Below are 11436 nucleotides of genomic sequence, written 5' to 3'. Positions count from 1 at the left end.
AAAAGTGGTCATGCATGATATTCTCCTTGTGATCGTGCTCAGTGACCCAACCGTTGTTGTGCTTGATCCGGTGAATGTGGTTCTTCCTCCGCCGTGCATTCACCCTACGGTGAAAGAACTTGGTGTTGGCATCACCCCTTCTGAGGTTGGTAAGACACGCACACTGCTTTTTCCTTACTCTTTCAAGGACTGCGAGGGCAATGACCCTCCTTTTGATCCTCACCCAAAGATCCAACTCCGCATGGGAGAGGGGGCGCGCCTCCTGGGCCATGTCCAAGTGCAAGATAACAAGCAGAGCAGCATGGTGGTGAAGCTTGGCTTTGGAGAATAAGCCTCTACTCCACAAGGAAAGACGCCTACCGGTCTTCTTCAGTTTATGATGCAGAACCTGGAATAGTTCAGTATGACCCGTGCTTTCGAGCCAGGACGCAGATAGAACCTCTGTGAATCCTGGCAGGGAGGCCCAAAAATTCTCGAACTTGAAGCTCTTAGGCCTCCGCGGCCCCTTGTCATCGGCGAGCAGGAGTGGACAGTGGTCGGAGAGCGATGACGAAAGCTCATGGAGGATGTGGGTGTTGAAGTGCAAGTCCCACTCGGCATTGCAGAAGAAAGCGTCCAGTTTGCACAAAGTTGGGTTGTCCCTCTCGTTACTCTAGGTGAAGCGACGATTCTGCAAATGAATCTCACTCAGGCCACAACTTTGTAATATTGACCTGAAGCGGTTTATGCGCCTCATATTGACATTCCTCTTGTTTTTATCTTGGGCCCAGCGTATTTGGTTAAAATCACCCAAGGCAAGCCATCTCTCGCCTGGAGGTGGCATCTGTCCAACGAGCTCGGTGTAGAACGCTTCCTTGAGACTAGATGACGTTGGACCGTAGATGGTAGTAATTCTGAAGCAGGTGCCAGAGGCCTTGACACAAACCGTCCCTGAAAGGCAGAAATCGGTGCAGGCGATGTCGTTGATGTCGACAACCTGCACATCCCAGAGCATAAGAATCCCCCATCGAGTGCCAATGGCTGGCCGCTGGGCAAAGCTACGGAGCCTATTTCCACCGAGGAACGCGGCCGTGAATAGGTCGACGCTTGCAAGCTTGGTTTCTTGCAAACACACAATCTGATAGGAGGAGGACACAATTGTCTCGTGCACAGTAGAGCAACGGTCAGCACAATTCATTCCTCGGACATTCCAACTTAACACGTTGATCGGTTGTTCAACCATATGGAAACTGCAAATGCTCTAATACATGGCCCAAGGCCAACACATCTAGCACACAACGCATTGGTACATGAGAAACTAGTAGCCTGGAGGCTAACACATCCAGTGCATAATGTACTACTACATGAGAAACTGGACGCCTGGGTAGACAAACGCTTATCCCAGACGTACATTGGACCCTTGGTGTAACCACTAACATGGAAACTAATAAACCCAGTAGACCAGATACAAGTCATTAGGCAACAGTCGTCTGGGCCTTGCCATCGCCATGGTCCAGGGCACCGGCACCACCATGGCCAATCAGGCCGTCTTTCGCCGCATTGATATGGGGGTCATCTAGACGAAAGAATGCACGCATCGCTTCGAGCACATCGTCAGGAAGCTGGTCCCTGAACCGTGCGGCGAAGGAGTCCAGTGTGCGCTCCGTGATGTCCTCATCGTTGTCAAGGATGCCGAGAGTGCGGCAGAGGAGGGCCTCTGCCTGCTTCGCCACCGACGCCTTTCGTGTGCGGCTACTAGCTCGGTGACGTGCAACAGTGTGCCTGAGGTTGAGCCCCCCATGCTGCTGATGGTAACCCAGCCAGGGTCTTGCGGCGCGCTGTTGCCGGGATGGCTGGAGGTGAAGGTGGCACATCAAGAAGAGCCTGCTGACCGGGAATGAACAGGGACTCAAGCCCCTCGAGCCCCAGTACGCCCTGGCTAGCACGCATAGGAGAGGGCGTGCGACGCAGCGGCCCAACGCATGGCAGAGGCGGGGTTGGGGAAGCCTCGAATCCGGGCGGCCGCACCGGGTAGAGGGACACCAGAGGCCGCAGCATCACCGCCGGAGCGCAGAGGTCGATCAAGTCAGGGCACGCCACCACGTCCAAGGGCGCAGATGGCAAGGAACGCCTGGAGAGCGGTGGGCTGTGGAGCACTGAAGTTGGCAAGAGCGGCGGCGAGGCTGGCGGCATCAGGTTCTCTGAAGATCGACGACGCGTAGAACGAGGAGAGCAGTTCCTGGTCGGACTACGCCCATGGCCAGCTGGGGAGATTGTACGGGCAGGCGGCGGAGGAGCAACTGGCACCATCTCCGTGTCGCGTGCGGCCACCACGCTGGAGGAGCCGGAGCCACGTAGCAGCAGCGAAGGGGCCACTTCCTCATGGCGTCGCCGACCGCCATCATGACCTCCTTGCTGCTCTCGACCACTGTCGCGGTTGTCGTCCCGGGGGGCGCGGAGAGGCTGCGACGCACCCTCTCCCCCCAGCCCCTGCCGTTCCTGGAGCCGTCACGGCCCCGACGATCTCGGTCTTGGTCCTCCCGACAGTGGTCATCTTCGTCGTCATCACGCCGGCTACAGGAGGAGCGGCAGGGTGGAAGATGCGCTCATTGCGGTCTCGCGGCGCCGACTCGCCATCGACGACGTGGATGCGCCAGTCATACAGGATGGTGACGATCTCTGGCCCCGTTGAGTCTTCGTGGATCGCCAGGCAGATGAGCACGTGATGCTCCAGGCCGCGCCGCCCGTAGACCGGCTGCCCACCGCTACGGCCAGGGAGGGTTATCGAGTTCACCTGAGGTACCTTTCTCAGGCAAACCGTCCAAGCCTAGAGGCCAACAACCCTCGTTTGGGTCTTCAGCTTGGTCACTGGCTCCACGTAGTCCAGGGTGCAGCGGGTGCCGATGGCGGCCGCAATGGACTGGTCATCCCAGGCATGAAGTGGTAGACCCTCCAGGCAGAGGCGGACATGATGGTTGAGGTCGACGTGCTCCGCATGAGCCTCGAGGCGCCACGGACGCACTTGCAGATGGGCCGTGCCGAACGGCAGCTCACGCTAGCTGACAACAGACGCGTAGTGATGCTGGTGGACGAAGCAGATGAGGTAGGCCTCCGGGCTGTGGTTGGTGATGAACACGTCGGCGGCCAGCACGCTGGTGCACTTGCAGACAAGGGTGTTGACTACATCCTTCGTGGCTGTCACCTCCCTGTCGAACCAGGCGACGACAGCATTGGAGCCTAGCACTGCAGCCTCCTGCAGCATGGCCGGGGTCGCATGTAGGATGGTGTGCACCTCTGCCGGGTATGCCCCGTGGTCGCCATTCCATGCCATTGCACCGGCTGGAGGGGGAGGCGGCGGAGGCGGGGTAGGAGCGCGGGGAGGCGCCTGCGAGGGGGGCTGCCGCGCCGGGGCAAAGGCAGGTCGACGACCACCCGCGCAGACCCCAGGGCGACGATGCGGAGCCGGCTTGTTGGTGCACTCTCTCGCACGATGACTCGAGCGGTAGCAGCGACGATAGGTGATAGGATTTTTGCAGTGCTTGGCCTTGTGACGAGGTAGGAGGTAGTGGAAGCATCTATTTTGAAGCCAGTCGGGGATGGGCGAACACGTCTTGAAGGATGGAGCAGGCAGAGCAGGAGCAGCCGGGAGACGCAGGCGACGGGACACGACCTGCTGCCATGGCGCAGCGCCCTCCTCCTCGAGCCCCTCCCCGGTCAACGAGGTTGAATGCGTGTGGGCATGGGAGCGGGTCACCTCCGTCGTCGCATTGAAGCAGGCCAGCCACCCACCCATCCGCGGAGGGGAGTTATTGCGGGCAGAGGCGGACAAGGCGCCGTTGGCATTGAAGGTGGGCGAGCACGCGGCGTGGCCGGTGGGTGGAGCAGCCCCTTGCTGACTGTGGGGGGGGTGTCTCCCGGACCTGAGCGACGTCGCTGGTGGCAAAGGCCGGCCTGCCCGGCGGTGGCGGGGGAGGCGTATCCCAGATCCGGTCCCGATCTGGATCCGCAACATCGCGGGCGCGATTTGTCGGAGCCGCCAGAGGGAAATCCGAGAGGAGCGACGACTAGGGGGCTGCGGGATGCAGGGTTGGGCAGGGGCGGGGGAGGGTGGTGGTCGATGGCACCGGAGCGGCCGCCATCGATATGGGTTGTGTGTCGCCGCTGCAGATGCGAGAGCGAGAGCGAGGGCACATGGTTTGTGACTGTCTCTCCGTACGCGTGGTTTGATTCCCCTACCGGACCTTGATTATTGATCATGTTTGACTTGAAAAACTCCTAAATGGTCATGGTTTGCAAGCATTCATCATGTCTGAAATGAACTAGCGGTCTGTGCAAAACATTGAACATGGCATATGCAAAGTTGATCGGACAGGAGCAATAAGGTCATATTGAGCCTTGTTGTGTCATTCGGTCGAACAGGTCGTGGGCAGCGCGAGCGCCGCCGGTGCTCATGCTTCTCCGTGCCCGAACGAGCCGCGGCGAGTGACATACGTCCATCAGTGACATTTGCGTGGGCGGGAAGCTCTCCGGAATGCCCCAACCGGCTATCGAATCCTCCTCTGTCCCAACCTGGTCCGATAGTGCAATCCTTTTCGGCGATGGGATGGATGGGGGGAAGACAACTGCTCGTCCATGTCCGCATCCGCTCCCTGCGACACCACAACTTCCCTCTCTCACTGCCGGCGTCATTGGTTCCTCCTAGCGATGTTCTTCGGCTTGCACGATGAAGCCAAGGGCGGGACACCGACGGACAAGGCGGACGCAGCCTCTGCCGTGACGGTCGGGGACGGGCTGGACGACATCTAGGGTGGGGAATGAGGGTCGGCGGTGAGGATGGTGAGCAAGGGTGGCGGACGGCGAGGGCTCGGACGCGGGAAGGTTGGAGGAAGGCGGGAGGAGGGGGAAGAGTTTGGGGAATTTGGTGTGATTTGTGGTGGGGTAGGGCTCGGGTCCGACGTGGCGGACGTGCCCATATCCCCATATATTTGGGTTGGATATGAGGGGTGCCGGTCAGCCCAAGCGTTTGGGGTCCATTTGAGGCATTCGTTTTGATCGGGTTTTTTGACCGCTCAGTGACCGTCCGCTCGAGTTTGAGGCGCCCGGCTGTAGATGCTCTAAGACACCAGCATGTCCACCCCAACCAGACGCAGAAAATGCGCACCTAGGTGCAACAAAAAGACACCCGTTATAATAACGATATTGGAAGTGCAAATGTGAAAGCGAAAACAGTAAAGACATGGTGAGCCTTCTCTATTCGCCGCCAGTTCAAGGCGCTGGCCAATGCCTTAGATGCCCTGCTCCACAAAATAGGAATCACAGAAGAAGTAACATAACACATGTTGTACACATGAACCAACAATAAAACATAAATTTGCTGGAAGAAGACACGCACAAAAACACAACGCATGAAGATAATCAACTATATTAAACATGCAAATCAAACAAGTTTGACACAGCGAACGTGAAGGATAATGAGAGATGGTTCACCCAATCGAACAACAACACCAACAAATCCTATGGATGTCGCGAAGCAAGCAAACCTATCAAAGGATTAAGGATTAGACCACAACACCTCATCAACACAAAGCATACAAAAATGATCGAAGAAACAGCTCACGTCAGAGAACAACAGTCAAAGAACCACTACAAACGAACGACAAGAAGCAGGTCACAATATCTGCAAGGGTGAGGGGAAGGAACACGTATAATGAGAGCGCAGAAGAGATGACACATGCCCAGGAGACCATGCCACGGTAACCGCAACCTCATCCCGGACCTTTCTCGGCAGAACCGAAAACAGTCGTTGGACACCCTCGACTTCCCTCCGCCCTCACCTACCTTAAGCACAAGACGATGGACACCGCGCTCACACCGACCCTCGGGAGGATCAACGGATAGGCTCACGGAACCCCTTCCATTCAAGGGGAGTGAAGCGAGGGGAACTTGCTGTGCTTGCTGGATATGGATCAAAGGAGAGAGCCATTGCAAGAAGAAAAAAGGATATGTGAGGCGGTACCAAATGACCGAGCACATGAGGGCATCTACAATGCAGGCGCTTACGATGGGCGCCAGGGTTTGATTTCTGGTAGTTTCGCTTTAATCCCGTTCGATCCCAGGATTTAGGCTGGCATCGACGCCAAACCAGTCGTCGAGCGCTTCGTTTCTTTTTTTCCACGCTAGCCCCTTTTTGCAGCAGCGAAAGCAATCTGGAGCGTTAAAAAAAAATCAGCAAATCCAATTGGAGCGCCCGTGGAAGGCTCCCTGCGTTGGAAACTCAGACTCTTGTAGCGATGCTATGGGTTAAATATTAAAAAAAACTCTTTAAGCGCCTCATTAAGCGTCTATGCATTGTAGACAGAGCCGGTCCTGAGATTTCAGGGGCCCGGGGCGAAACTACAATTGGGGGCCCTTCGGGGGCCCTTAGTATAAATGTCTAGCTACGAATCATTATATGTAGATATAAATTGTATCAAAGAAAACAATTAAGTGTATATAAAAAATATGCTACATATTCTTTCAAAAAATTCTCCTAACATTCCGAGATGCAAAATCGCTAATGATAGTATGTATCAATTCATCAAGCATTTTTTCTCAATGCATAATGTTCCCAAGCTGTTGTAACTCTTTATCAATTTGTTTCATGCTTGCTCAGTCTAGTTATCGGTTCATTCCAAGAGTTCATGTTGGTTGGTCAACGCTAGATTAATGTTCTTCGTGTCTCTCAATAATATGCTTCCAATCACAAAACCCATCATGCCCCAATGCACACTTGCATTTACGAAAATTGAAAAGTTTACGCAAAAACAAAACACTTTTTTTGGAGTTCTGAAAAAATTAAGCATTTCCTATCATGCACCTCTCCACTACATATTTCTCTTTAGTAATGACTATACGGAAAAATGTCTTGAATTTTCATCGAAAGAATATTTAGTGTTTTCTTCTTCCCTTTTAGGCCCTTTTTCCCACTAATATATCCCTAGCTTTGTTACCAAGATTACCCAAATTGCTTCGAACATAAATCCACAGGCATAACTGATTCCTCATCGACACTAGCAAATTCTGCCGCGGATGAATTAAATATGGGCACATGATTGCTCACATTGATATCATCCATGTTGACGTCAACATTGTCTTCTGGTATTAAGGATCCTCTCTCAATGATGCTTTCATCTCATCTAGTACCTCCTTACTTTTTCTTTTATCACATCCGGATGGATACTTTCTACCTGAACCCGATATGACGGTGCTAAAATTGAAAGTAAAATATTAGATTAATTACAGAAGATTTGAATCTAATACAATGACAAAATCTGCTAGGGCATAGTATAGTACCTTCTCTCCGTAGTCTAATTTAGCTATGTGTGCGCAATGATTTGATCACCTGAAAATAGATCCCTATTGACAAGGTCGATCGATCGGAAATCGGGATTAGAAAAAGAAAGAAACAAGAAGAACAGGCGAGGGCAGAAGGCGTGCGAGAGAGGTACCTGCCGCGGTCATCGCGTCGGTTGTTAGGAGGTAGAGTTCAGATCTTGAACACGATTAGACGAACAGAGGTCAGGGGACATGCAAAAGAGCAGGGAACGAGATGACCAAACGATCCGAAAGAAAAGAAAATCCTGCGTGAATCGAGGGATTTCTTTCCTATGCATGTCTCTGCCTTTACGTGCAAGCATGGGCCAGGCCCGTCATCTCTCCTTTTCTTTCCTAGGCCTAGCACGCGAGGCTGAGGCATCGCTGAGTTAATTTAGTTCAGTTTTTCTTCGCTCGAGGTGTATACCTGTATTGTATCCTACGTACACATACCTGTGAGGGGCCCCCTGACTTTCGGGGGCCCGGGGCGGCTGCCCCGTTTGCCCCCCCTCAGGGCCGGCCCTGATTGTAGATGCCCTGACACGCTTTTATCCAACGCATGGCAACTGACGTTACACGTCCCATACCACGCCGGCCAACTGAGCACAAGATGGACATACATGGCCGAACAGGCAACCCCTCACACACCCATCCGGGCACACAAGCATTCGAGCTGTCCTGTGCCCACATGCACAGGCGTACCCAACACACACGAGCATGCAAATCAAACATATGGCTGACACGAGCAGAGGATAACAGTGGACCGGGTACGTGAAACGCCGAGACACCACAACTCGAGTAGCGCACCATACCGGGAAAAACGACCCAACACACGCTGATGACATGGACCAGCGCACGCCACAATGCTCGTACGGGCGATGAAAATCCCCGCAGGAAGGTGGCCTCGGTCGCGTCTGTGGCCCACGCGTCATTGTTCCCAGAAGAAAACAGGTCGGGTGCAGGCCGGCCGCAGAGATCGGATGGCGTGGAGCGTCAGCGAAGCATCCCAAGGAGCCGCGCCCGGAACGGACAGCGCAGAGTGCTAGGGAGGCATCGGCGAGAGCCGCGAGCGGAACGGACAGCCGGAGGGCACTCCTGCGCGGTGAACCCTCCAGAACGCGGGTGCTCCAACATCATGATAAGAACAACGTGACACTAAGACCCTGTTTGGAATCCCTCCGTGGAGCTGACTCCGTGGAGCTGCAGAGCTGGGTTTTAGCCGCTCCTTAAAAATTAGCTGGAGACTGGTCCGCTCCGGGAGCGCTGTCCAGGGAACGGAGAGGAGCCGAACGCGGCCCAAGCATTCTTTTTTTTTGTGAGAAAAAACTTCCAATATATTCATCAATGCGACACTAAGTATTCTTTTTTTTGTGAGGAAAACTTTCAATCTATTTATCAACACGACACTAAGTATTCAGACAACATGTTTTACCCTTGCAACCAAAGTTTTCATGCAACTCATCACTATTTAGTACTACCTCTTATTCCTACCAAAAAGTCTTATATTTTGAAGCAAAGGTAATAGCGTCTATATCAAACTCTATAAGGCTATTGAGGCAAACAGAGTGGTGATCTAAGGACGAAACGGTAGACATTTGGTCATAAATTTCATACAATGAGAGAGCTCAAAGAAACATGACCAATGCGGCAATGCCAAATAAAGAAAATATTTACCTAATGTCTGCTAAAAATGACTCCACTTCTTCAAGAGAACAGAGAGTTTTTGAAAGAGCAAGACAACATTGAGATAAACAGGCCCGTAGAAACATGGGGAATAATTCAAAAACTTGACATAATGGGACTTCATCATGAAAACAACAATCTGCCAGAAGTCTGTCTGTGAAGAAAGTTTTGTTTTCCACTTGATTATATATGGCAAAGTTTTGCCTTTGAACCTCCTGTTCCAGTACGCGGAATGTGCACTTGAGAACATTGTGCCTTTATTTTCTCCTTTAGTTCCTCGAATGAGTCTGGTATATGGTGGTACTCATGAAACATGAGCCCCCTCGCCCACTCCATATGATTGCAATACGTGAGAAGATGATCAGTAATGGTGAAAGGTCGCACAGACGGGCGAGTCTCCTCCTTCATGTCGTGTATCTGGCACAGTGCCGCCAGGTCCTCGGACAACCCACTCGACAGAGAATGCATCACAGCGGGGCTGCTTGGCACAGAGAAATGAACCGAATTGCTATAGCGAGATGGCAAGCTCATGGTCGGGACACACAGGCATCTATCAGTGTTGAGAAACAAAGCCCGGCTGCCAAGATTGCAGATGGGCAGCAGCTTCTGGCGCCAGATGTCCACCTCGAAGATCCTGAAGGCATACTTTGGACATGCCCTGTCATCGTTTCCATGCTGCAGCACGAGCATCATCCGCCCGACAACCTCCACGAGGTACTCGCGGCATATCGACGGGTCGGCTAGCGAATAGTAGGCCATGGAGATTTTGCGTGGAGGGTACACCATTACTATCTCCTCCCTCCACTTGGTGATCGCGAAGAGCAGGCCTTGGAAGGGCAAGAAGTTTTGAAGCTCCACCATGCCATGGTGAATGACCTCCCAGCTCAGTCGGCTTGGCTGTGTCCAGAGCACCATGGGTCTCCAAGGGAAACGGGCCACCACTGAAAAGGGGGCCGTAGGTGAAGAGCAGACGAAGGCGCTCATGCTGAACAGAGCTTCTCGATCCTTAATTGCATTGCGGAAGGCAGGGGCGAGGGGCGGGAGTTGGACTGTGGCGAGGGTGAAGGGGTGGACCACGCGGACGGCGGTGGTGCGCTTGTGCAGCAGGATGACGAGGCCGTCGGTGAAGCTGACGACCCTGTGGCACCGGAGGTCAGGGAGGCAGATGCGTAGGCGCTCGCCGTCACTGTCCAGGGGCGCCCCGTCTCCGTCGCAGAGCGCGATCCAGCCGTGTGGGCGGAGCTGTGGTTTTCTCAGGGCAAGGATGCCCAGGTCAGACGTGCTGGCGCGCCAGCCCGAGTAGACGGCGCGGAAGGTGAGGTAGTCCACCACGTCCTCGGCCAGCAACCGCCCGGAGACGAGGCCTACGATGTCGGTTGGGAGAGACGCCCAGCCGCTAGCCTCGTGCGCCGGTTCAGGGGCCCGCCGGCGCTTGCTGCCGATGGGTGGGCGACCGGACGCACCTTTGCGCTTCCGCCCCGCCGTCGCAGTCCCGGACGAACACATTCCCGGAAGAAAAGTTTCTCCCACACCCGCACGGATCTTATCGATCAGGCGCAGGACGAACAACAAAACGGGACAAGAGGCTCCTTTTATACTCCTTTGGAAAAACAAAATTATAGGGTGTTTTAGGGAGATTTTTGTTTACGAATAAGGGAAAGATCATATACGTAAGGACGCCGATAACTGCCACACGTGTGACATATTGGGTGGTAGTGCCGCACTCCTTGTGTGGCACGGAGTCGACCCCGTCCGCACGAACGCGTTCGGGCGCGCGCAGCCACAGCCCACACGTCCGGTGTGTGGCATAATCGCCCACACGTCCGGTCGAACGACTGCGCTGCCCGCACGAGCCAACACGCCCGTCGTCCGAGCCTCCTTTCAATCCCTAGTGCGACCTGCACCGTCGTCTCCTACCTCTCGATCCCCTACTTCTATCACCTTCCTTCTCTGGTTGCCATGGCAACCAGATCAGATCCCTAGCGCCCACCACCGCTAGCCAACACCCCCAACCCCGCCCTCCCAAGACGACGATCTAAAACAGGTGGATCTCCGATCTCTTTCTATTTCTCTGCCTTCTTCTGTCCAGAAATTTGAAATTGCAGATTGCCCACGAAGATGGCAACTAGATCCACACTGTCTGGGCAAACGCACCACGGTTTTTGTGTGTATTCACATTTGCCCACCAGAATACGCCAGATCTGCCATATTCTATACTAGAGTTGAGCTAAGCTTCTGGGTTGGCTTGGTGCGAGCAGTTGGTTCTAAAGGATGCGCAGGAATCACTAAAAATAATGAGAGAAAGGAGGAATTTGGCATAGGGAGGGAGGAAAAATAATTGCCACCTGTATCTAACATCAGTTGCCACCTATCGTTGTCGTTAGTTGCCACCATGTTATGTTGTTGCTTGCCATCCTATTT

The 11436-nt window shown here is 53.8% G+C and overlaps 1 protein-coding gene across 1 annotated transcript; it reads right to left on the bottom strand.

The window, feature by feature from the left end:
- Positions 1–9198: 9198 nt before the first annotated feature.
- On the bottom strand, positions 9199–10521 carry LOC125532839 (uncharacterized). The gene has a single exon (XM_087538397.1). It carries the CDS (start codon positions 10519–10521, stop codon positions 9199–9201), a length of 1323 nt encoding a protein of 440 aa, XP_087394523.1.
- Between the last annotated feature and the right edge of the window lie 915 nt (positions 10522–11436).

This window comes from Triticum urartu, chromosome 1A (assembly GCF_056163025.1).
Source record: "Triticum urartu cultivar PI428250 chromosome 1A, HENAU_Tu73, whole genome shotgun sequence".
In the NCBI taxonomy this organism is placed as follows: domain Eukaryota; kingdom Viridiplantae; phylum Streptophyta; class Magnoliopsida; order Poales; family Poaceae; genus Triticum; species Triticum urartu.
Note: the sequence above shows the minus strand (reverse complement) of the source record. Positions and strands in the feature narration are given on the sequence as shown.